The 25,626-nt window shown below is 45.1% G+C and overlaps 4 protein-coding genes across 5 annotated transcripts in view; 1 reads left to right on the top strand and 3 right to left on the bottom strand.

The window, feature by feature from the left end:
* Window positions 1–2,394: 2,394 nt before the first annotated feature.
* fgl1b (fibrinogen like 1B) lies at window positions 2,395–5,943 on the bottom strand. The gene is made up of 9 exons (XM_084474602.1): window positions 5,875–5,943; window positions 5,661–5,760; window positions 5,201–5,441; window positions 4,789–4,948; window positions 4,055–4,152; window positions 3,325–3,413; window positions 2,926–3,048; window positions 2,737–2,801; window positions 2,395–2,631 (listed from the first exon to the last, which is right to left on the bottom strand). The coding sequence occupies exons 2-9, from the start codon at window positions 5,721–5,723 to the stop codon at window positions 2,457–2,459; spliced, it is 1,014 nt and encodes a 337-aa protein (XP_084330728.1). The 5' UTR covers window positions 5,724–5,760; window positions 5,875–5,943; the 3' UTR covers window positions 2,395–2,456.
* A 1,833-nt stretch (window positions 5,944–7,776) lies between these two features.
* Window positions 7,777–14,156, top strand: tpte (transmembrane phosphatase with tensin homology). Its single transcript, XM_084473810.1, has 18 exons — window positions 7,777–7,840; window positions 7,990–8,070; window positions 8,300–8,347; window positions 8,558–8,716; window positions 9,264–9,383; window positions 9,729–9,837; window positions 10,018–10,081; window positions 10,182–10,246; window positions 10,713–10,773; window positions 10,862–10,943; window positions 11,243–11,331; window positions 11,486–11,547; window positions 11,834–11,914; window positions 12,661–12,766; window positions 13,114–13,211; window positions 13,332–13,427; window positions 13,549–13,619; window positions 13,876–14,156. The coding sequence occupies exons 1-18, from the start codon at window positions 7,791–7,793 to the stop codon at window positions 13,979–13,981; spliced, it is 1,548 nt and encodes a 515-aa protein (XP_084329936.1). The 5' UTR covers window positions 7,777–7,790; the 3' UTR covers window positions 13,982–14,156.
* Window positions 14,157–14,662: 506 nt separating this feature from the next.
* smpd1 (sphingomyelin phosphodiesterase 1) lies at window positions 14,663–20,744 on the bottom strand. The gene is made up of 9 exons (XM_084474589.1): window positions 20,607–20,744; window positions 20,191–20,452; window positions 19,729–20,049; window positions 18,772–19,052; window positions 18,284–18,457; window positions 17,891–18,062; window positions 17,238–17,314; window positions 16,606–16,751; window positions 14,663–16,098 (listed from the first exon to the last, which is right to left on the bottom strand). Exons 2-9 carry the CDS (start codon window positions 20,404–20,406, stop codon window positions 15,668–15,670), a joined length of 1,818 nt encoding a protein of 605 aa, XP_084330715.1. The 5' UTR covers window positions 20,407–20,452; window positions 20,607–20,744; the 3' UTR covers window positions 14,663–15,667.
* A 355-nt stretch (window positions 20,745–21,099) lies between these two features.
* Window positions 21,100–25,626, bottom strand: part of ilk (integrin-linked kinase) — a 9,282-nt gene continuing 4,755 nt past the window's right edge. For both annotated transcript variants that reach the window (XM_084473951.1, XM_084473950.1), the window contains exons 6-13: window positions 25,624–25,626; window positions 25,438–25,523; window positions 24,759–24,868; window positions 24,170–24,297; window positions 23,604–23,725; window positions 23,313–23,412; window positions 22,602–22,732; window positions 21,100–21,958 (exon numbers count right to left, since the gene is read on the bottom strand). The exon at window positions 25,624–25,626 is cut by the window's right edge and continues 81 nt beyond it. In XM_084473951.1, the coding sequence (XP_084330077.1) occupies window positions 21,809–21,958; window positions 22,602–22,732; window positions 23,313–23,412; window positions 23,604–23,725; window positions 24,170–24,297; window positions 24,759–24,868; window positions 25,438–25,523; window positions 25,624–25,626 (830 nt within the window). In that variant the 3' untranslated portion in view covers window positions 21,100–21,808. The remainder of the gene's footprint in view (window positions 21,959–22,601; window positions 22,733–23,312; window positions 23,413–23,603; window positions 23,726–24,169; window positions 24,298–24,758; window positions 24,869–25,437; window positions 25,524–25,623) is intronic.

Below are 25,626 nucleotides of genomic sequence, written 5' to 3'. Positions count from 1 at the left end.
GGAAACGCTTTGATTGACACTTTTATCCTGTATGTGATGAAATGACTGCTTTTAGGGTGTTACTATTAAAGGTTTTTATCACGATTAAAGACGCTTTTCAGCTTTTTAATATTTATAAAACATAAACTTTCTGTTTTTATTGTTAATAATTGATGTTTGTGAAGAATTTCTTATTTTTTGGACACTTCGGATAGCAAAGTATTATCTTTCCTAATGAGATGACCCGGAAGTACTTGGAGGAAAGGTGGTTCGAATTCCAAAAAATGCTTAGGAAAGGAGCCTTGATGAAGCCTCGCTCCGCCCGCCTCCGTATTTCCGCTCAATTTTAATTTCCCTTCAGTACTTCGGTCTGAGTGTAGTCAGGACTTTGGTGTAGTGTGTATGTTCGTCCGAACGATTTATTTTCCCTCAAGTTTGTCCCTCCAATCAGCGAACAGGATGACGGGAGAACAGGAGAACAGTGACGTACAGGTCGGTATAAGGTACCATCGGTACGAATGAAATGAGTTAGGACTAGGCTATACGTGTACCACAGCAATCGCCCAATTCTTAAATCCATTAAATCCATTCTTAAATCCCCCGCTGCCAGCCGGCTTTTTGACATTTCCACGGCGGGTTGTATCACAAAGACCATTTCATTGGACATTGTCCAAGTAGCGGCACACGAGTGTATTTGCATAACCGCGATCTGATCGGCCGACGGACCCGTCGCTTCCAGAAAAGTTTAACATTTCTCAACTTTTGACTTTTGAGGGCGCCCCATGCAAAGTCAATTTTTAATCAATCAATAGATGCGTCCGTTGACGGAGGTAGTGTGCAAGAGGCGTCAGTCCGACCTAAGTGATTCTCACTGTTGGCGACAACCTGATACGAAATCAATACGACAAGAACGCATGGATCAAAGAGCGCGTGTTGTAGTCAATCTTCGGAAAACTGTAGTTCCACGCTAGAGACGCTAGAGGTCAGCAATACCCGCCGTCGCGCAGTGATGGTTAGTTGGTTAGGAAAAGTGGAGTCGAATTCATTTTAAACAGTGCGGTCTTTTCGTATGTTCGAAAGGAAGCACCTTTTCATCTCTCCTTGACCCGATGACGTTTTCCACAAAGGTTAAGGAAAGGAGGCATAAAGGATAGGAGATTTGACTATTCGTAGAGGCCCCAAGTTAAATTGCAATAAACTATGGGTGAAGTGGACATGGCTGCAAGACCAAGATGGGCATAGCCTTAATATTAGACTTTGTGGCTACAGTGGGAATGCAAATGTAATCTTAACATCTCTTAGTTAGGGAGAGGAAGGGAGGTATCTTTAGGTCCAAGGAATTTAAACAGTTCCTTGTAAACTGACTAGTAATGATATAAACAAGGTTAATATTATATGTTTAATTGTATATTATAGTTATTAATGTTTACACAACACTGTCTTTAGCTCATTCACAAGTGTGCTTGACCCCTAGATCAGCGATTTCCAACCCCCGGGGCCGGTCCGTGGACCCGTTAGAACCAAGCCTTTAAATATTTCCAGCATAGGATAATAAAAAAAAGATCTGATCTTGATTTAAGCCAGTTAACATTTTTTTACGTCTTAAACTATGTGGCTTTATTAAAACCTATTTTTAACCTCATTTTGCACTACACTCACTGCAATTTCTAGTTTGATTTGTCAGACAGACAGACCCTATGTCTTATGCCAAGAGCATTTAGGACATGATTTTATGATCCACTAGTTTATATGGCAGTTGCATTTGGTGATATATATTTTTTACATACTCAACAAGCCAAAACGATTGGCTCTCTCAGTAACAGGCCCTGCTGCAAGTATTATATAATCAAATGCTATCCATGCAGACAAACTAGGGAAGACATCAACGTTTTAGTTTAACATTGTCATTTTGACCTGTTTTAGTCCACTGCCATGAGAACCTTTTAGAGTGAATGTTTCTTTGCCTCAGCTCACATATTCTACTCTTGTAACATTAATGTTTATTTAATGTTTATTTTAATTCATACCAGGCAGTTGAATCATATTATCAACAATTAAAATATTAATATCAGGGAGTCAATGTTTTGATGCTCTTTGTTTTTAATATTTAAAAGTCCATTTCATGCGTGGTAAATAATACACTCCGAAGAAAATATTTTTTTACGCTGGGATCTTCCAAGATTAAAGGAAAGGGAACAGTGAATGATTTTACGACACGTGATTAAAATAAACGTATGATATGTGATGCCATGTGATTCCTCATAACACTTGGAATATTCAGTACCATATCTCCATAGCGTCTCAACATAGCCGGAACACGAGCCCATCGCAACACAACTCCATAGGTGCATCCCTCCAAAGCTACAAAACGCTGTGGCGAGTCCACAACAACACCCACCAACAAGTCCACAGAAACATAAAAGCCACAGCAAAATAACAGTCGGGTAAATGTCAGCAGGTGTTTGATCAGTTACGCGTTATCCATCTCCACTGCCGCCGCTGTCCAGGAAGGCCAAGGGGCGGACCTTCATGGCGGTGTGTCTGAGCGAGTACCACAGGCCCCTCCAGGTCCCCCACACCACGCCATTGTCGTTCGGTCCCTTGTACTCTCCGCCACGGTAGAACCGTCCGTTCAGGTTGGCTGTGTGGCATCTGAGGACCACAGATCAGAGGCGCGGGATCATAGGGGGGAAAGAGGAGATACTGTGGGGGCGAGCAGAGCTATCAGAGAGCCGTAAGAGTGAAAACATCACCGACCTGTTGAACCACCAGCCGCCCATGTTCTCTTTAGCGCAGTTACCCTGCAGGAAGCGGTCATTGTCCTGCCAAAAGGACCCAACGTTGTTGTTATTGTCAACAATGTTGGTGGCTATTTTGCTCTTTGTCCATTAATACCGCTGGACCCAGAACACAGAACTGCTCTGGAGGTGGGTTATCGTCGTGTACCTGGTCCCTGGTGCTAAACTGCATGCCATTGACGCAGGCGGACCACTGCTCCATCACGCCCCCTGCTGTCAGAGCATCGCCAGCACGCCCGCTGTACTGCCCGTACTGCAGACGATAGTTATCCTGTAATAGAAAGTCAACAAAACCTGTTTGCCGACGGAATTCATTCGTATGTAGCAAGAGTTGACGCCGTCAATCGCACATCACTCATCTTTTTTTAAATTGAGGAATTACATTAATTAGATTAAAGTAATTGGTCATTTTACATAATAAAAGTGGGAATTACTCTCAGGTATTGTTGTTACAAATAAATGTTTGTGTTACTTTTCAGGATTACTTTGACAGATTAGTACTTTCCACAAAGCAGGCCTACCATCAGCAAAAAAAAAGTTAATGTACCTCCTCATTAGCTATTCTGAAGTTCTGGTAGAAGGCATGATTGGTCTGGCCACTCCAGTCCGTCAGATCTATCTTGAGCAGGTTCTGCCCTTCACACACAATAGACCGACACGCACGCACGCACATCTGTTGGTTCTTCTTAACACAAACTTACTCTAAACATCTAGGCAGCTCCTTTTAAATGGGTGATATTATGCGAGTTGTGAGTGACTGTGATTAACCATTACAAGTCGTTTGAAAATTGTCATCACAAATGAGTGTCCATTTAGGTGTATGCTGGATAGATCAATCTACCAGCCTATGCAGTGGACTGTGGCAAATGTTGCTTATCTATCCATCATACATAGGTGGAAACTGTTACTTGATTATGTCACTAAGATAGTGACATCACAAGTCAGATTTACAAACGGCTTGTTATGGCTGATCACACTCACACCTGGCATAATATCCCCCCCTTTACAAGGATCTCATACTCTGGGGGTCTGGTGTAGTTGTTATTGTATTTCAGAATCAGATTCAGGTCAATATTCATATTGAAGCTTCTGATTCTGGATTCTGGATTCAGATTAAAATACATTCCTTTATTGAGGAATGTAGTGATTGGCATATAATAAGATATGCTTCAACCAATTAGCCCTCAAGATCAATCAAGTCAAAGAGGAGTGTGTATCTAATTACGTCATTCATCTAATTTACCTTCATATGTAATAAAGATTTGTATTGAATGTACCTCCAGAGAGCATGACATGAATGTGCTCGTTTCCGAGCCAGAATTCATCGTTCCATTTCTTGAAATCACCAAACCCATCTCTGTAGTCCACCCAATCTCTGCAACGCGCCCAGGAGAAACACAATGACATGTTGGAGATAATATCTTTTACATATTATTGGTCCAACTTTTATTTATCAAATGTTTTTGACCAACGCAACCTTGAAGCATATATAACCTATAGTGGATGAACAGGAATTTCTAGAAAATAAAACTTTGGATGTAAAAAATAAGAAGGGAAATAACCATTGTTTAACAATCTATGGTCCTAGAACTTAAAAGGTGCTGTAGGTACGATTCAAGAGCTATTATTTAAATTATGATAAAGAATGACATAGTCATGTGAAATTCTAGACTGCTACCAGGTCAATTCTGACCAATCAGAGCAGCCTTTCCCTGGTTGGTTTGGGGAATCACAGGTGCATGAAATGCAACCGTTCTCAATGATGGAGAAATTAGGGGGGGGATGTGTTTTGGGTTGTTTAGTTAGAAAATCTTTCTCTCTGTTTCGCATTTTCTCTCTTTATGAATTACTTACCTACAGCAGTGTTAAGTTCTACATAAAGTTCTACATAGGAACACGGGTTACCAAAGAGTTAGGCTTGCTTAAGGAACCAAGCTCAATTGGATACGATAGGAATCCAACCTATGAGTGTTATTGGCTGTGTAGGAACCAACACATGCAAAGACTGTACCTGTCAAAGTCCACTCTGCCATGTCTTCTCCTTTGGAGCACGGTCCAGCCCCCTCCGTCTTCCATGTCACAGTAGGCCAGGAACGGCTCCTGGTCCAGTTTGGGCCGGATCCGGTAGAAGCCACTTGGTGGGCGGAGTCTGTCAAAAAGCTCAGAGCAGTCTGGAGACAAGGTGAACTATAAAATGACTTCTTTGGGCTCTCATACTTTGCCTTATGTGGAAAGCAGTTTTCCACAAGAAAAGATTTTCAGTGAAGCAGTTTGAGTTGCAAAATAACAGTGGTAAATAAATCGTATACAATATGAATAATAATAATGATATATTAATAATAATTATAATGCTGATAATAAAATATATTGTTACATGAATATATGATCATTATTATTAAATATTATATTTTTCACATTAGCACCTTTGTCGTGGACAAGAACGCTGCCAGCAGGGGGCAGAAGAGGGTTTGGTGGTCCAGGGTGGGGGTTTCCTGGCTCCGTGCGGTTCGAGTGTTGGGCCCGCTCGGAAAGAGACGGTCGGTAGGGCCGGATGTACTTGTGTCTCTTCAGGTGGTCGATCTGCCACGACCCGATCAGCGCCTTGTACTCCAGCTCTCGGACGCTGCTTCTGAGCGCAACCATCGGCGATCCGCAATCCCTTAGCTTAAGGAGCAGTGGGATATAGAGTATTGATATTTGTAGGCCTATTAACATTTTTGCTATTTTATGTATTAACTAATGTATCAATTAATAATTGATTAAATGTATGAACTTAACAACTTCAAACGAATTAAAAGTCAACTGGTCTAGTTGCCTATCATTTAAGATGTTACGCAGTTAAAAAAAAAAATAAGAACCAGAATAACATAATAAGATACATACTGGGAAATGAGGCGGTGAGGTTAGAGATGGGCTGACCAGAGACAGAAGAAGCAGCAAAAGCATGCTTGTCCAATGTATTTTAGATAAGCCTGTTGAATATCTGTGGGAAGAAACATGTTCAATTTTATTATAAGTAGGCCTAAACATATTGCGTATTACAAACATATTGAAAATATAGCCTACACGATATTTCGACTGAAACAACTGCACGTACCTTGGAGAGAGTGCAGGGCGCGTTCCTGTCCGTTCGATGGGATCGGTCTTATTTATAGGTGGCTCGGTTCTGCATGGTCCGCATTATAACCTGTACGTGTGGCTGACTTCAGATCCGTTTCGAAATATTCCCCACTATAAATCATGCACGCTGGTGCGGTGGACACAGGCTGTTTGAAGGGCAGGGGCGAAGAAACAGAAAAGGGCCCCGTTGCACGACATGCTATACCAGCGCGTAAAAGCTATGTGGTGCAGGCTGCGGCCAGTATGATGGAATAGTCTTCATCCTTGATTAACATTAACATTATAATATCAGGCTATCCTGATCAAAAGTATAACCACATCTCTATGATAAAAAAATAAATAAAAGGTAACCTTTCAGTCTTATCAAAGTATTTGGCGGCGTCCACTTTGGGGAAGCCTGGCCCTGGGGGGCCGTTGTAGTGGAGAGGGCACAGCAACACATTTTCTCACTCCGTTGCTAGGGCACTTCATCGTGTTTCCTCACTTTGAAGGGCATCTCAGAGGGCACTAAACTCATTATTTTTTATCAGAAAGGCACCTGCAGGGAACCCCAAGTTGATCCACTTACTTACCGCCCATGCGGCTCCTCTTCTATTTTCTCCAACTGAGGAGACCATGAGCATCCATGAGAACACGTCCCGCACTCTTACGCGTGTAGGGACAACCTGTACAGCACAACACTGCATCAAATTATTCCACTGGAGGCCCAGTCGTCCATCAGTAGAGCACCCACTGGGCACTTCCTCATGTATGCCCTTTCCATGGTTTCTCACCTGTACCTGTACCTGTTACAGCACTACATGACAAGCCCTCCTACATGTGGGAAAACATGGAGGGGGCCCCGTTTGGGACACTGTGGCATGGAGGGACGGCATAGAGGGCACCTTCCTCTCGTTTTCGCCATTCTAGAGGGATCTTTGGTGATGCTTTTTCAACCAAGGGGCCACATGGTTTGTTACACAGACCCAATATGGGAAGTCAGCCTAGCCCCCCCCCCCCCCCCCCCCCCTCCCCAACGGCAAAATTGCACTTAAAAAGAAATCCCTTGAACCATTGAATTATTATTATTGTACTGTACATTATTATTTTTTATATAATAAATAGTATATGCTTACAGGTTCAGCAAATAGCAAATCAATAAACAGCCAGCAACTATGGGAATGAGTCTGTTCAGTTTGAGACAGGCCATTCTGGTTATTAAAACCAGATGTGGACTGGAAAAGAAAGGTGCGCAGCGAGAGGGAAGCTACGAACCGAGTTCTTTGATTGTCCAAAGATTATCTAACCCCTGTCTGCTGGTCCCCAGTCGCACGTCAAAGCGCTGCAAACAGATTCGGGAAAGCGATAAAAGAAGAAGGGCTGAGCAACAATTTGCGGTTCAGGAAGTTCGAAACCGCTACGTTTGCAAAAACAGCAACGGAGCAGAGAGGATAGATGGGGGAAAAACTATCCGGTTAACCCTTGAACTGCGCTCCTCTTGTATTTTTCTGCACAATAAGTCACAAGACCTCCCTCCTTTAATATCACGGACGACGGTGTCAGGCTGGACGGGTGTTCAATTAAAAGTTCGTCTCTGGTTATAATGTTTAGTTGGAGATCCTCTCAACGGCATTAAAGGAGCAAACGGGCAGAGAAAGTTTGACAAGAATAAGGTAGGTGACGTCTTACTTACTTTCACAGTAAAACGCAGGGGATTTCATTCATTCACTCAAATCGATTTCATTTTGATCGTAAAGTGATGTATCCTTGACGTGCTCACTAATTCCAATTGTTTTGTTATTGCAACACGGGTGAAGATTTGATCTTCCTCTATTTACACTCACACCGTTGCTCCGATCTTTAACGAATTGTCATGAATGAATCCGTCTTTCAGCAGACAGCCTAGAGTGGACCATGACCTCCGTGCACTTCAGCCCTGGGCTGCAACCTTCAGATGCCAATGGGTAATAAGATCAGCTGCGACTCGACCAGCAAACCACCACCACCTTTCATAGAAGGACTGTTGCCGCTATTTCCACTGCATTTTAACAAACAATGCTGCAGGTATTGATTCTTCTATTAACTGTCTGTGTGTCTGTCTGTCTGTAAACAGGGCAGTTGACAAGATGGAGAACGCTAAAGTGGAGATTGATGATGGAAAGGACTTCCAAAAGGAAGAAGATACTCTGTGCAAGTGAGTTGTTGGCTACCGAGTTGTAAGCCAGCCTGGCTTGTGTATCTATTCAGTATTTAGTCATGTAGCAGAGGATTTGCAGTGAATTCAGGTGCACCTCCTGTAGGGGGCATGATCATGCTTAATGACGCCTATTGGTAGACTGTAGACGATGGAGTTCAGAACCATTAGGTTGTGTTTATTATCCTCTCGCCTCTGCTTAACATTTACTCCTCTTCCTTCTCCTCAGCAAGATCAGGACGACGATAACGCCATTCGTTATGTCCTTTGGGTTTCGGTAAGCACGAGATGAGACTCAAAATGGGATCATGGCCGTTTTTTATATTTATAATGATGATGATAAAGCTCTGCACTTCAGAACATGATACAAGCAGTGACGGTTAAAAAAACGAATCAAACAAGTAGAAAAGGCACAGAAACACAGTGTGTGTGTGTGTGTGTGTGTGTGTGTGCGCGCGCATCTGCGTGTGTGTCCACGTGTCCGTAGTATATTCGGTGCGGTTCTCATCGTGGTGGACATTGTGCTCGTGATCGCGGACTTCAGCCTGGCCAGAGAGAGCCTGGCCAAAGACGCCCTGCAGAGCCTGTCTCTCGCCATCTCCATCTTCTTCCTGGTGGATGTCCTCCTCCGTGTCTACGTGGAAGGGTACGGGAGGGAGAGCCGGAGGGAGATGCTGCAGGAGATAACCCTGTGCATGCAGTTGCAGTTGTTTGTTTGCATGTTATTTCCATGCAGGGTGGTCGAGCGCTCGCACATGAGCATGATAATGGGCCTACTGTTATAGCCCTGCGTGCAAAGCATCGACAGTACGTGTGCGCAATTGTGACGCGTGCGGATGTGGTTGTGTGGGTTTGTTTGTTCTTTCCACACGTGTGTGTTGGTTGTATGAGTGGCCAATACAGTGTGTCTGAAGGGGAGAAATGTGTATGTTCCAGAGAATGAGTCAAACGCGTAGAATGCGCTCACTCTGCTGTGTCATCAACAGGAAGGCGTGAACAGGAAGTCAAAGTGTAGCGGGGATACACTTGACTCGCTATCTCTCTCTCTATGTCAGTATGTCTCTCTGTCTAGAAACTCCCGTGGGATCATCATGACCCAGCCGTGGTTTTGTGAGAATGCAGTAGGCCCCGTGTTGGGTCTCCTGTGTTTCAGCTGCATGTAAAACCTACTCCCTGCTGTGTCCCTGCATCAGGTTCAAGGTGTATTTCAGCTCCAAACTGAACATCATTGACGCCTGTATTGTGGTGATCACCCTGGGGGTCTCCGTAGTCTACACCATCTTAGACTTGATCGGCGACCGTGACGATCACAGGTACGCCTGGTTCTGATTCTGCCGGCCTCCGTTTCCCTCCGTGCGATGGTACATGTGTGCCACCGTCTACACCTTCTGACGTTGCTGTCGTGTGTTTGAGTTTGTTGGTTGCCACAGTCTCACGGGCCGTTAGGGGTTGGATGCGTATAGCTCAAACGTTAAAATGTTAAAAGTAGGTTTACGGGGGGTCGACTTTTAGTTTGAGCACCTGCAGATCGAGATCAATTCAGTGAGTGATTTACTTTACTTGAAGAACACGAATGGAACGGCTTTGATCGATTTTTCACTTCTGTAGGATTTTAGGCATGCGTATTTGTGTGTTTGATCACCTGTTTGTTTGCTCAGGGGGCCCAAAGCGCTGTCGTTCCTGCGCGTCCTGAGGATCGTCATCCTGATCAGGGTGTTCCGGCTGGTGTCCCAGAGGAAGGAGCTGGAGAAGGTCACCAGGAGGATGGTGAGGTCTTCTCCATGGTAACACACACATGGTGTGTGTGTGTGTGTGTGTGTGTGTGTGTGTGTGTGTGTGTGTGTGTGTGTGTGTGTGTGTGTGTGTGTGTGTGTGTGTGTGTGTGTGTGTGTGTGTGTGTGTGTGTGTGTGTGTGTGTGTAAATCCTTTGTGATCTGTTTTGATCAGGTCTCGGAGAACAAGCGACGCTATCGTAAGGATGGGTTTGACCTTGACCTGACCTATGTCACGGGTAGGTGTGGCGACGTTCCCGCAAATAAATAACATGAATACTAAAAAAATAATAAAGAATAATAAAAATGAACCGCGGGTTCCTCTCTCTCTCTCCACAGATCGTGTGATTGCCATGTCTTTCCCTTCCTCTGGGAAACAATCCTTCTATAGGAACCCCATACGGGTAAGGGGGAACACACACACACACACACACACACACACACACACACACACACACACACACACACACACACACACACACACACACACACACACACACACACACACACACACACACACACACACACACACACGTGTATCTCTGTAATCATGCAAGAGGTATGTGTAAGGTTGTCAAACATTAATGGGCCCCTAGCTTACCACAAGGTAAATGTTGATTAGCCAAGTGAGCTTCCACCCAAATGTACGATGGATAGATCAGCCTACTAGTTCATACAGTCCAACTGCTAGACTGGCACGTAATCTATTTCTCGCAGAGCTAGGTGGACACTCCCACGTTTTGAAATGGCTTGTATTTGCTCATCAACATCCCACTTGGTGGTATACTAAGGCCCTTTTTGAAGTTTTCTGTCTTCCTTGAAAACAAGGAAAGGACAGAAAATAAATGCACCTTTCTCTCTTCATATCAGGAGGTGGCAAGGTTCCTGGACACCAAACATGAAGACCACTACAGAGTGTTCAACCTCTGCAGTGAGTTCCCATCGGGCTGCTCCTGGTTCATGTCTGTTGTCATGCGTGTCTCTAGTGCTGCAGCCTTTCTATGCCCCTCTGTCTCCAGGTGAGAAGGGCTATGACCCGCAGTTCTTCCACTACCGGGTGGAGAGAGTGTTCATCGATGACCACAATGTTCCCTCTCTGGAGTAAGTCTGTGGGCGTGGGTGTCCTTTCTGTTTAGCACATGTTACCAAAGCTCACATGCAAACATATTTGTATCATTTTAGCAGACTAGTGCTTACAGTGAATTGAGATATATTAAGGAGCAGGTAGCAGGGATGCATCTAGCTCAATGATGCCAACAGATAGAAGCCACATACATTAGGGAATTGAATCCAGTACCTTTTTGGGCTTGGTGTCACTACTAGACCACCACTCAAAGTGCTCTTTATTTTGCCGGTCCACCGCTTGGTTTCGCGGTGCCTCGATGTCCTTCACGTCCCAGGGACATGCTGAAGTACACCGCCAACGTGAGGGAGTGGATGGCCGCTGACTCCAGGAACATCATCGCTATTCACTGCAAAGGAGGGAAAGGTAACCTCAGAGAAACCTCGTAAACCTTTCTTTATCGACAGTCGACTGTGTGCAAAACGACCGCGTCAATGTGAACGCGCCGCTGGTAGTCATTGCCTTTCGACTGGTCGAGGGCTGTAGATGATTCACAATGCCGTTGCCGGAATTTTAACAGGGCGCACGGGTACTCTGGTGTGCACATGGCTGATCGACAGTGACCAGTTTGAGAGTGCACAGGTAGGTCACTATTTTTTATTTTTTATTTTTTCTCCAGTGCCCTTTAACCGTTCCATACGGAAGAGGATTAGGGCCACACATAAGAAATTGAGTTCTGACTTTATTCTCACAATTTTTACTTTAAAATCAGAACTATGAAATTCTGAGATTAAAGTCAGAACTCAATTTCTTATGTGTGGCCCTAATCCTCCACCATGGCACAACATAAATACCATAAAGTCTGGTCATAAAAGCCAAGTCACCGAGTAGACCCTGACTGCCCCTGGTTCCACCCTCCCTTCCCCAGGAGAGCCTGGACTACTTTGGGGAACGGAGGACGGACAGGAGCCAGAGCTCCAAGTTCCAAGGCGTAGAGACTCCCTCTCAGGTGAGGTCGGGAGCCGTCCGTGTGAACAGCGCTTCACAAAGGCTCCATGGCGTTTAACGAGGGTCTAATTAATGAATGACTGTGCAAAGTCAATAGCTGTGGGGAAGGGATTTGGGCCCATGGTTATTAGGTTTGGTTTTGTGGGTTAGTGTAACATATTTCAGCCATAATATTCTCCCATAGCCACAATACTGAGTAGGCATAACATGAGCCTTAAGACTGCTGCACAACCAGGGGGCGGGCTTTTAAAGCCACAGAACACGCCCACCTCTACCTTCTTATTTAACTCGGACTCCGCCGTTTTAGGTCAGAATCTCTTGGGCGGCGTATCGATTAGATGTAAAGCTTAGAGACGCTCCACGCGTGTTATATACGATCCCTCTCCTTTTGTTTCATAGACGATAGACAATAGACCAACCACCTTAACCCAATAAAGTGAGTTAAAAGCGATCCTGTCTCGGCGGCCTTTCCTGGACTAAAATTCATAACATTAGGGATAGTGAGTTAGGGCGATCGGGGTATATTAAGGGGGTTAGGGTTAGTGGATAAGGGCTGGTGGTTAAGGTCACATGGTTAAGTGGATTAGGGTTAGTAGGCTCAGGTAGTTACTGGTTAGTGGGAGTTTGCAAGGTTAGTGGGCTCTTGTTGTGTGTAGGGGATGAATGTTGGTGGGTCATGTGGGGATGGGTTTAGGGTGTTATTTGGTCTTTTCTTGTGCTCACGCGTGTATTTCTTCTCAAACTCAGAGCCGGTACGTAGGCTACTATGAGGTCATGAAGAACAAGTTCGACAGACAGCTTCCTCCTCCTCAGAGACTCAAGATGAAGAGCATCCGTATTCACTCCATAGCAGGTACGGTCCAGATAAGGGGTTGACATGCAGCGCTAAGTCAGAATGAACTCGTGGTTAAATAGTAGATTATAGTACAGAAAGGTACCAAGACACTGATACCACGATTTCCTATTTTGTCAACTTCCCCATTTGTTAAAATATTCTCTCTATAATGCCACTTTACATGAGGGCAAGTGCTGTAGGGTCTTTGTCAAGTCTGCTGTAAGTCACATCTGGAGAGGCTATTTAGAATCCCCTTTATATTCCCATTGTTGACACTTTTTGTCCATCCCACTCCATTTGAAGATATCGGAATGGCCTGGTGCACAGGAAGGTGAAGGGTTGTGTTTGGGCTTGTCTCTACTCAGGTGTGGGGCGAGGTGATGGCAGTGACCTAAGGGTGAAGGTCATTCTAAAGAAGGAGCTGGTGTTTAAATGTGTGTGTGCCAAACAGGAAGGCTGTACTGTAAGTATTAAGTGGTTTGTACTAGATCCTCCTGGATAATATTATTATATTATAGTATAGTATATAACTTTTTCGTGTTTTAACAGAGGCTGCACGTGTTCCTCCCCCCCCCCCCCCCAGGTGTTTCCTGACGTAGGCAGCAACAGTGTGGTCATAAGTCTGCAGGAGGGCCCTCTGGTGGAAGGCGACGTTAAAGTCATGTTTGAATCCAGTGCTGTGAGTGTTATCATCTAATGCTGGTGAACTGATGGATCCCAATTCACACCCGGCATGGGTCTTTGTGGACTGTTCTAATAATCCTGAGTACTTCTAATGAGTGTGCTCCACCCATCCCTAGGGTCTGCCTAAAGGATATGAAGACTGTCCCTTCTACTTTTGGTTCAACACCTCCTTCGTAGAAGATAACAAGTTCGTATCTTCCACATCATCTGTATTTGCATGTTATTTTTCATTCGTCAATAAATTCCGTTCAATTGTGTGTTCTAAGGGAGGACAACAAACTTATCTTTTATTTTATGAGAAAAAAAGTAATACTTCAATTTTGATCTTTACTGTTACTTATCATACACCATAAGAAGCTAACCCCTCGGCTGTAGAAATTGAACTAAACGACGATACAAATGAAAGACGCATGACTCATCTTCCAACTCCTTTGTCGTCCCAGGTTGTACCTTTCCAGGGAGGAGTTGGACAACCCTCACAAGCCCAAGACCTGGGAACTCTATAAGGAAGATTTTGGCGTCACACTGCTCTTCTCAGAGCCTGAATAACGAGGTGTTCTCTCTCCAAATCACTCCAAGTCACTGTCCCTCATCTAGTATGAAACAAGAATCGTCTACCCCCGTGAAGTATGAATCAGCACTGTTATGCTTGTAATCAAAGCAAAATAAATGTATACTAGAATGTTCTTTGTAATTAAATAAAAATATATATTCTATGCCAAAAGTCTCGAGAAACTTGATATGTAAAAGACCACTGTAAAGGTGACATATACCAACAGGTGAGTATGATTAGCCGTTACAAGCAGGTTTGAAAATCGGAAAATCTTTGAAAATCACAAGTGGGCGTGTCCAATTAGACGTGCGCTGGATAGATCAGTCTACCATCCTACCCAGTGGACTGCAACAAACATTGCTGATCTATCAAGTCATACATCTAGGTGGACACACCTTGATGTCATAAGGGGCAGATTTTCTAAATGGCTTGTAACGGCTAATCACTCACACCTGGTGGTATGTCACCTTTAAAGCAAAGTATTGTACTTTACTTTTCCAAAGACCAAAGTAAAATGTAATACAGCCTCAGACCAACCTTTCCTTAAATGTAAATCCAGCTGCACACCCAAAGAGACCCAACAAACTAGCTTGTAAAGTAGTACAATCTAACAAGCTAGTTTGTACAAAATGTGTAAAAGGACCACCTGACAACCTGAGTGAAACAAAGTATAAGACAATGTGATATTGCTTTAGATTTATTTATAATTGCAATAAAAAAAACTGCTATATACAGTAAGCATCATGTTTGACATTCATTTTATCACATTTACACGGCACTTCTGGCTCAAACATTTTTAAACATACATTTTTTAATGATACAAGTTCATAGAATTAACCACATATATTAAATACTAGATTAAAGTGCAGGAAAGGGGAAAGGGAAACATTGGTGTGAAAGATGCTTGTCCGAAGACTGTATTTGGTTAAACATTTTCAAACTGGGTTGTAGAAAGGACGGCCGATTTGCAGTAAAACCAACCCAAACCCGGTCCTGCATAGCAGCGGAAGGCGCGTCAAGACCCTGGCCGGCCTCCATACAGCAGTCAGAGTCGCTACCCAAGTTCAAGGCCTGGAAGACGAGTGCCGTTCTGTACGAGGCGGCGTACAGCAAGCGTAACATTTGATTCTGTTGTCTGGCATCATGTGAGACACGTGAGACATGTGCAATACATATATTTTGAACTATTGATGAACTATGAACTATTCTCTTCATGGGAGAAAAAAATATTTTCTGAAGTGAATGATTCAATTCACATGTTCTTTGTGCTTTATTTTAACTAAACGAAATTGGCCGTGGAAGAGCCCACCTGCTCAACATTTAACCACCCAGCAGGCCAATTAAACCGAACCGTTTAACCCTGGCTGTGATTAAATAAGGAAGTTGAATTAAGTTTCAAAATCTGATAATTTAAATGATAATTTTACCACCGTCAAGCCGCAGCCGCTTGAAGAATGAAAAAGTTCACCTAACTCACCAAGAGTAAACACCCAATTTATGAAACCGTGGAGAACTCAGCCATACACAAACCAGACCCATTGACAAGAAATAATCCATGGCTTCAAGCAGAGCTACCCTGATGCTTAATATTCCCACACACTACTCTACCTGAACATATGAAAACGTTAGTCTGGAAAAGACATTTCCGTGCCAGGCCAACCAGTGTCCATTTTGGCCCAGAGTCAACAAAAGGTCCTCCTCGCCGCCATCGCCATGTCGCCCTGGAAGTTGTTGAGCAGGTCGCACTGCTGCAACTCGTCGTACTTGCCGCTGCGCAGGAAACACAGCAGGGACGTCTTGCAGGTGTCCTTGCACGGCGCCGACACGTGGCCCTTGTGCATCAGGTACCAGAACCTCTGGAAGACCCGGTCGTCGTCCACGAAGGTGCGCAGCAGCCCGTCCCAGTCGGAGGGGAACAGGGTGGACAGCGCGTAGGCCTCCGTGGCCCGGTACAGCCGGCTCCACTTGGGGCTGGGGTCGGGGATGGAGACGCCGCCGCCGTAGCCGGGTTGCTTGTGGTTCACCTCGGTGAGGTTGAGGACGTAGGTCTCGTGGTCCAGGACCAGCCGAGAGCTGCCCTTGTAGTTCCCGTCCACAAAGTAGACCCGGTAGCCTGGAGGATGGATCGAGTCAGCAATAACAAAACGATACCCTTTTATTTATAATCCCGTCTGTGGACACTGGGTATCGAACACCAGACATTTGGCTGGGAGTCCAACACATTCACCACTAAACGGCTCCCACTTCATGAATATTAAAAACCAAGTAAATTGTGATTCCTAAAACAATAACTTTCACACCAAGCCTTTTAGGATTTTTTACATGTTGTAAAAATAACTTAATTCGGACATTCACTGTATTTCAACAGCTGAATTTGACATAAAAGAGGAAGGAAGAGACTGAGTGAGTGCGGCTAATGGCAACAATTTCAGTTCTTCCATAACTCTGGGATTGGTTTAGGCTTGTTATTGTCTCAATGCACAGTGCTTGCACGCAAGCGCTCTGAATGCACAAGCCCGAGCAGGCCATCATTTACGACCAAACAGGCCAGGACCCAGAGGGAATTTCAGACTCTTCCACCTAGCTCCCTTAAGAAGGAACAAGATGATGCGCTCCTCACCTGGGTTGAGGTTGATGTAGGTGGTTACACTAGGTGCGATGAAGGCGACGCCCACCGGCCGAGTCATCGTTTCTTCATCATAGAACATCTGGAACTCGTCCACATGGGTATGCCCGAAAAACTGTCCCGTGATGGTGCTTTCATATCTGGAGAGGGGTGCAGGAGAAAAACGTACTTGAAGATATATATAGCCTCTCTAAAACTGAAATGAAAGTGCTAGACTACATGAACTTGAGGGGGTCTAGGTCAATGAACCTTCAATGAGTCCTTTTCACTTTCTCGTACGGAAGAGAAAGTAGATGGCCACTAAAGATAACATGAATATCATGCTGCATTTAGCAACAGCCTACATGCTTACCATGAACAAAAACATTAAAATAAAGTTTACCCATAAGAGCTAACATCTAACCATAAAACAGTAGCGTTGTACCCATGAGAAGCTACATGCTAACCATAAAAGACTAGCCTATATCCTGTAGGAAGCTACATGCATTGAGAAAGACTCAACTATGAGAAGCTGCAGGGCAACCATTAAAGAACGTGCACCCATGAGAAGCTACACTGCAACCCTGGACAAAGAGGCAACGGCGAGAGGCTACATGCAAACCAAGACAAACGCCAGGCGAAGCTACCTGTTGAGGATGTGGTAATAGTTCCAACTCCAGCTACTGAGACAAAGTCCAGGCGGGATGTGACCAATGATGTGAACCTGGACCGTAAAACAAGCCATCAAAACAAAGACCTCCAAATACTGAGGCAAGGGCTGATACGCCCATTGACAACATTAGCGGAAAATGCCAATTGTTCCCCAACAGATCACATAAAAAGGGCATAATACAATTTGTGGAATAATGATACACGAGTGGAAGTGCAGCAACTGCAAGAATACTTTGTGGGTTACTTTATATATTGTTGGCTGTGTGTTAGTCAATGTTTCCTCCTACTCTTACTAATGTGTGAACATATCAACTTCCTGTGCCAAAAGGAGTTTGTTTTTAAAAAAAACACAAAAAAATCAGTTTGACAGCCAATTTCCAGTAGAAGTTTGTGGCTTATTCAAATAAAATACTAAAGACTTTGATAGACATCCGTGCAACATTTCAATCATCAATGACATGCACATATTAGCATCCCATAAAATCATGAATTATTAATACACATCCTCCTCCCCTATATGCCCCTCAGTCCCACTCCAAAATCCTTCATGCCACCAGTTCAAATGAAAGCTGCAAACATTACCCCGCCATCATTATAAACGTTAACCCCATCATCAACCCCACCTCACCTTCTCGCCCAGGTCCTCACTGCCCTGCAGAATGTGGACCAGCCACTGCAGCTGGTTGGCAGGGTCGGTGGAGTTGACCATCAGCCAGAAGTTCTCCCGAGCACAGAAGTTCATGTTGAGGGACACCAAGCGCAGCCCTGGCTGGACCAGCAATGAATAGAAGCCTCCGTATCTGGAAAGACAAGGAAGATGAAAGCCCTTTTAGACAAGCAAGTATTTGGGAGAAGATGCATGAAAGATATTTTCTTTGGGAGTGCAGTGGTGTAAGTGTAAAGTCAATAAACAAGTAGCTCAGAAGTGGACCTCTGGAATGAACCAAAGGACTCAGAGCATGGTTCTCGTTTCATACACATTTTGCAAAAACACTGTTCAGTAACGGAAATAAATAATCACCTGAGAGTCCTCAGGGCCTGTTCTGGTAGCCACTGCGCCCACTCCTCCGCCATGGAATCATACAGCCAGGCCGAGGATCGGTTTCCGTGGACGAAGGGTGGAGGGAAGCTGTTAACGGGCGTGCTCTCGTGGTTGCCGATGGAAGGGTACACCGTCACATTCGGACCGAGGTGTCTGCGCAGGGCACGGTCATAAAAACACAAGTGTCACCAGCTGTTAACGTCAACGTAGCTCATTTCCTAGCCTATAGGAAACGGGTTACTGCCGCATGTTAGAATTTGTAGTACGCAGTTAATCATTTACTTGGGTTATGACTGCTTTAGGGTAGTAGTCACAACAAACTAGCCAAAAACATGTTTCCTTGACCCAACAACACTATACTAATGTTCCATTGGTTACATAATTCTATGTTAGCCTGCTGCATTAGCCAACTGCGTTAGCATTCTACACAAGCACGTGACACTTGCATGCGTTAGCCCGTGACGCACTTGTGGATGAGCCTGGAGATGATGCGCAGCTCGAACAGCTGCTGCTTCCTGGTCTGGGACCAGACGTTGTGCGCCGGTATGTCTCCAGTCCAGTACACCCAGTCCCAGGGCCCAGTCCGGGCCACGTCTTCCAGCAGGTTCTCCACGGTGCGGAGGGGCAGGTCGCACTTGCTGTAGGTGCCCCAGTAGCCAGCCTCCCGGTGGTACCACAGAGGGGCGTTGGAGTCTTTGCGACAGCAGAGCGGTTCCTTACAGTCGGCACTGCTCCCAGCTGCGTACTCCTGCCGAGGGAACCCCAGGAGAAACACAAGACCAATGGAGAGGCTGGATAACGGGACGCGTTTCAGAGAACCAGTCACTTTTCGTACTGGCCAAGTTGCAATGTCACAAAGATTATACATTGTCAATCTTCCCCAGCCATAAAAGCACCACTGAAATCATAAAAGACGCCAATTCAAGCAAGGAAAACCTTTTTATCAGAAAATGGTCACCATCTTCCGTTTACATAACCCGTTTAGTGAAAATAAATGGAAAAGAGATGCGAAAATTTTTATTTTTCTAACAAGATGTTAAAAAGGTAGTCGTCATTTTAATCTCAAATATTTTGGAGATCTACTCAGACGGTCTCCTGACTAAAATGGGGAACTAGATGGCTGAGGTTGAGTAACTTGGGCAGTACTACTGCAGCCAAGCGACTAGAGCTGGGGGAGTCAATATTATCATTTCGTAACCTGTGGTTTGATCCCAAGTCATGAAAACATGATTAGCATATCTTCATTTGTGTTTGTACAATGAAAATCCAGATATGGCCTTAAAAGCTAACAATTGGAAGCATCAGAGAGAAAGTAGCCAGCTTTGCTAATGGACTGCAGTTTGACTGTTTGAAAGGACATGCTGAATTCAATGACATTTCATTGCCCATCATAGAGATCACCCTCCAAACGGCCACCATGGTACCTTGTCCCAGTGGATGTCTGTGAGGAAGAGCACCCTGCTCTGGGGTGAGCCCGGTGGGGGTGGAGAGGGCGGCGTGACGGGCGGCTTGGGGACCTTGGGTAAGGTGACGTTCCAGGGGGCATACAGGTCAAACTTCCCACAGGAGGGGCCCACCAGCAGGGCACACGCCTCCGAGGGCCACAGCAGAGAGTACTGCAGGGCCCGGATGAAATCGCTCCTGAACAGTTCCGTGATCTGGCGACACACCACCGCATCGGCAAGATGGAGCCGGATGCACGCATCACCTACGGCGCGGGCAACGCGCTCCTCGTTCTCATCCGTCTGTGTGGGACAGACAAACAAACAAACAAACATGATGGAACAGTCTATGCCCAGGTCATCCATATTATAGATAGTTTGCCACACGCCTATATAGCTGTACATTCAAAAGTATCGTATTGAAGACCCATAGACAACACTTACCAGCAAGGCAATATCTAGGATGGTAAAGAAGGCTTTACAGACGGGGCAGGTTAAGTTTTTCCAGTTAAATCCGAGACCGGAGAGGCTAAACATCTCCATAGGTAATGGATTTGGTTTCTCGCCATTTTCCACCGGGTGAGTGGTCACGAAGACCGACAACAGTACGACTGCGGCACATATGAAGGCCAACTTTGACAACTCTGCGGATATCCTCATTTCTTCTGCAAGCAATCGTCCAACGTGGATTTCTCTTGTTGAAGATCTGCATAAATGTCGGCACAAAAAAATAAAACCCGAGTAATGGAACAACAACAACCAAACAAACAAGTGACTTCCACAACCCGGTATGCAATTCAAACTACGAGGCTAAAGTACGGAGAAACCAAAGCAGAGATGCTTATTCAAGGCCTGTGTACCTCACACAGCGTGGGCTGCTCCTCTCCTGGTGAGCAGATATGGGGTCGGTTACTGTTTGCAAAGACGTGTTCTCTTGCCCCAGGTGCGAATCTCGGTGATTTCAGTTCAGCGGCGAGTTTTATACACGCACCATCAGGCTTTCTGAACACAGCCTGGGTGTCAGCTGACTGATCACGTGACAACGCACCCCTGTCCTTCCTTCGTCAATACAAAATGTACATGCTTCGGTTCCATGGTGCACATGAGTGAGATGCAGAAAGATGCTTTGCTTGCGTCTTGTTCTACTCATAATCTATTCTAAACAGCCATCCATGAAAACATTGTCTACTGTCTTATTCAAAAAGATAACCAAGCCTTGACATGTACTTCCTCTTAAATCAAATGTGGCCGATACAAATCCACAGGCAAGACAGTTAAATACGCTCGAACTTAGTCCTACAACAGGTAAATTACCACACAAATATGAGTCAATACAGAGCATTGTCATAAATATACAAATTTTAATACTGTGTGTTTTTGTGACATTTTGACACTTGGGCAGGCTTGAAAATACATATGACAGTACATTTGATTTCATTATGAAAGTGGCAAAATGCTGCAGAGGCATGGCATGCCCTTGGGGTCGCCATAGCAGTGACTTAAGTAGTGAGTTATATTATTTACACTACCATAAGCAGATACGTGATCTGAGTGAAGCTGAAACATACACAAAAATTGGTTTGGTAGAAAAATAGCTGTAAGATAAGGTTGCCGTTGTACATCACTCCCCGACCCCCATGAAACATGTACTTTCTTGTCGTTTAGCTAGACAAAAATATATAATTTAATACAAATATCTCATTCAATATCACCAACAGCGTGAGTCAATATCAGAATTGGGTTCCCCATGGGACTGGTGGTGTTATGTGCATATATGAAGTATACATACTACTGCCATTTCACTTTTTATTCCTCTTGTTATCCTACCCCTATCCCGTTTAATTTGCAGTGCTTTCTCTGGGTTTGCTGCTGTAACGTCTATGCATTTTAACCATCCTTTTATTCAAGTCTAATCTCATCTCATCTTATCTTAACCAAAGTCGACTCCATCCAATTCAAACCTGCAGGGGAGGATGGGCATGGAAGAGGGGGGGTGGGGGTGGGGGTGGGGGTGGGGGGGGGAAGACCTGTACACTAACGTCACACTCAGCGGTGTGGCTCATCACTTGTCTTGCATCTTCTCCAGGATGGGGACGATCATGTCGAACTTGGGTCTCTTGGCCGGGTCCTCGTTCATGCACAGCCTCATCAGCTTACACACGTGGGGGGAGATCCCCGGGGGGATGGTGGGCCGTAGACCCTCCAGGGACACCTGTGGAAAGGGGTACGTACGGTGGATATTAAGGTTATAGTGGGGGCACATTTAGACCATGCTAGAGACTAGGGGTGGGAATCTCTTGGCACCTCACGATTCGATTCGATTCCGATTCAGAGGTCAACGATTAGATTATAAAACGATTATCGATGCATCTCGATGCAACAATTTTTTTAATGTACATTTCCATGCGGGATTTTCAAAAATAAATATATACATCTGACTTTGCTAATCACTTCCTACTTGTGTGATGATCATTAAAGACAATCAACAGATGAATTACCTTATCTAATATTTTATATTAGATAAAGTCGGTTCTCTGCGCAGAGAACCCGCAGGCAGAAAGGAGTTGACTGTAGCGCTCTGCAGCAGGCGAACAAATTAAATAAAAAATAATATAATATAATATAATAAAAAATATATATTTTAAATTTGTTATACATAATACATTTTTCTGCATCGCGATGCATCAAAGAATCGATTATTTTTCCCACCCCTACTAGACACGGACACAGACAAACGCACACACACACAAATATCTTTTTTTTTTGTGTGTGTGTATTTCTATATATAGTATATATTTCAAACACACTATCTCTCTCTCTCTCTCTCACACACACACACACACACACACACACACCTTCATGCCTATCTCCATCTGGGACAGATCTGCGAAGGGGACCTCTCTGGTGACGAGCTCCCAGAGGAGCACGGCAAAACTCCACATGTCTGCTGAGCGCCTGTTGATGTCCTCTGGCCTCTTCTGAAGGGCTGGGGACGGGGAGAGGGGGGTGTGGGGGGGGGGGGGGGGGGTTAAAGGTCAAGACATAGTGAAGACACCGGATAAGGGTCAATTGTACTCGTGTGTTGGCCCAAGCATAGTCGGCTTAAAAGTCACTGTTCAGTGGCATCTGGTGGTCTTTTATGACGTGAGGATGATGAGTCGCACAACTGAAAGTATACGGGAACCTCCTCCTCGACTTGTCTATTTTTGAATGAACTGGGAAAACCAATACATTTAAATTCATGGAGAGCTGTGCATGACCTACGAAGGTAGCCTCTGCGGTCATGTGACTTAAGAGACCCGCGCTGTACCTACGGTGTCAATTCGCCACATGACCTACGAAGGTAGCCTCTGCGGTCACGTGACTTAAGAGACCCGCGCTGTACCTACGGTGTCAATTCACCACACGAGTATTCATTGGCCTTTGGTGTTTAGTCAGCACTACATAAATAAATGTAAACTAGCCAAGAAGTAGCCAGGGAGTCTGGGGGGGGGGGGGGGTGTGGGGGGGGGGTGGAAATAGCTAGTTTGTACATCGACACACGGGACACAAGACAAGGTGTGTACCTTCGGGGGCCAGCCAGGCGGGGGAGTAGCTGCGGCCGGGACACTGGAAGGAGAGCTTGGCGTCGGCCATGCTGACTCTAGCCGTCATGTCTTCGTCAATCTGCAGACGTATTATTAACCAAAATAAAAGCCAGAGATGACGTAAAAAGCAATTCAACGATGACCAAGCATGTGACTGAGGTTGAGAAGATGATTATATGGTTATGCTGTGCATGTGTGTGTATGTGTGTGTGTGTGTGTGTGTGTGTGTGTGTGTGTGTGTGCACATCTGTGCAATTGTGTGTGTGCTACCATGACGTGCTTGCTGTTGAGGTGGAGCCGGGCCACCATTGGCTCCAGCGTGTGCAGGAAGGCCATGCCGCTGGCGATGTCCCACGCAAACTTCAGCGCCTGCGTCTGGTCCACCACCAGTGCTGCCGTCGCCATGGACACCAGGAGGAGAACAGGAGAGGGGGGAAAGGGGCAGGATAGGCAGAGAGAGGAGACAGAGGATAGGAGGAGAGGAGAGGTAGGAGAGATGTGAGAGGGGAAGAGGGGAGAGAGAGAGAGAGGGGACAGGGCAGATGCAGGACAGGATGAGATAAGAGAGGGAGGGAAGAGAGAGAGGGGGGAGTGAAGTTCACACGGTACACAAGGAGGGGAGACAAGAGAGAAAAAGCGGGAAGGGAGGTGGAGAGGGAGGACGGTTTAGAACATAGCCTCAGGCCATCTATTTACTTTTATTTCGCTGACAAGACCCTAACCAAACTAGCACAGGTCTCCAATCATAGAAGTAACTCTACTCGAATATAGAAGGAACTCTACAAGCGAACATGGGGTCCTCCCTTGAAGTGTCCAATAGCAAAAAGCTTTCTTACTGGTTCCCTGGTGCAGGATGTTGTAGAGCGACCCGTAGGGCATGTAGTGGCTGATAATTATGGGATGGGGGGAGGGAGGGGCCTGACAGGCGCCAAGAACCGGCAAAATATTTGGATGAGAGAAGATTCTACCAAGAGAGAGATAGAGACAGAGAGCGAGAGAGAGAAAGAGAAGAGATTAGTATTAATTACTGTTGTCAATCAATGTATGATATGGTCATTAACAACACACAATTTCTAACACACAACACGCTTGAGAAGCTTGGCAGCTTCCGGCAAACTACAGTCTGGTGGTCATTACATTGCATTAACATTGAGTCAAGCCACTTATAAGTGAGGCTGTTCAAGATACAATCACAGTCAAAGTAAATACATAAACATTCAGTGCAGGGCTAGGAATGTCGCTGCAAGTTTACAAGAAAACCAGCAGGCAGAGTGTAGATAGATGAATCACAAAATAAGGTACATACATTGCATCAGTACATCTCAACAAAGTACATTCCAGATTCATAAGAAAGCATCATAAATCGAATCGTTAGCGTTATCGGAACATGATCACAAGTAGTTTTGTGTCCCCTAAACTACTTACCGAAGTTTAGGGTGCTCCTCGTTGAAATCCCGGCTTTTCCTGGTGGTCCAATCTCTGACATTCAACACCTTGACTACGATCTCCTCTCCCTGCCAGCGTCCTTGCCACAACTACAGCAGCGACAGACAGGATAGGGAGATGAGCGGGAATGATCACCATCAATATCAGCATGAGAGCAGACAGAAGGGCAAAGAGTTACCGTGGTATGGAGATACTGTATTGATTGTTCAGCTACCTTCATGCTGTATGCATATTCTGCACCCATTGCACTCCTTTTGCTGTGTTCTTTCTCAAGTTATCTTCCCTTGGATTTGGGGAGTGTTTCCTTGCCACTCAGGAAGCTTAAACCATTTATAGTCAATGTGTGAATGGCGCAGGTCGGCGTGAACCAAAAATGATGTAATCATGGCCTTCACACAAGGTTCACACAGTGATTTGTCTCGTGTTACACACGTGACAAATGAACTCCGTGCCGTGAACGTGTCCACGGCGACATTACTGCACAACAACGTATATTAATGCCATGGCCGTGCGTGGACTTTCATTTCATGATGGTGCATCACGGCGACTCTAAATTAAAGTATACGGTTCAGTGGGGTTTTCGTCTGGGGGGCCTGTGAAGTCCTTTGAGACTGTAACTTTGATTAAGGGCTGTTCTTATAAAGTTAACTTGACTGACCTCTCCGGACTGGTTCTCATTGATCTTGGCCAGAAGAGACAGCTGCTTGAAGTCCACACCGGCCTGCTTGTTCAGAGTGCCATTACCTAACAGAGAGGACAACAACGTGACAACGATGGTGAAACCAAAACCAAGACCTGAACTTAGTCGTTTGCATTTGACTATGTCATGTTCTGTAATACGTACGTG

This window comes from Micromesistius poutassou, assembly GCF_964030765.1.
Source record: "Micromesistius poutassou genome assembly, chromosome: 10".
Taxonomy (NCBI): domain Eukaryota; kingdom Metazoa; phylum Chordata; class Actinopteri; order Gadiformes; family Gadidae; genus Micromesistius; species Micromesistius poutassou.
This window is presented reverse-complemented; position numbering and strand designations above follow the sequence as displayed.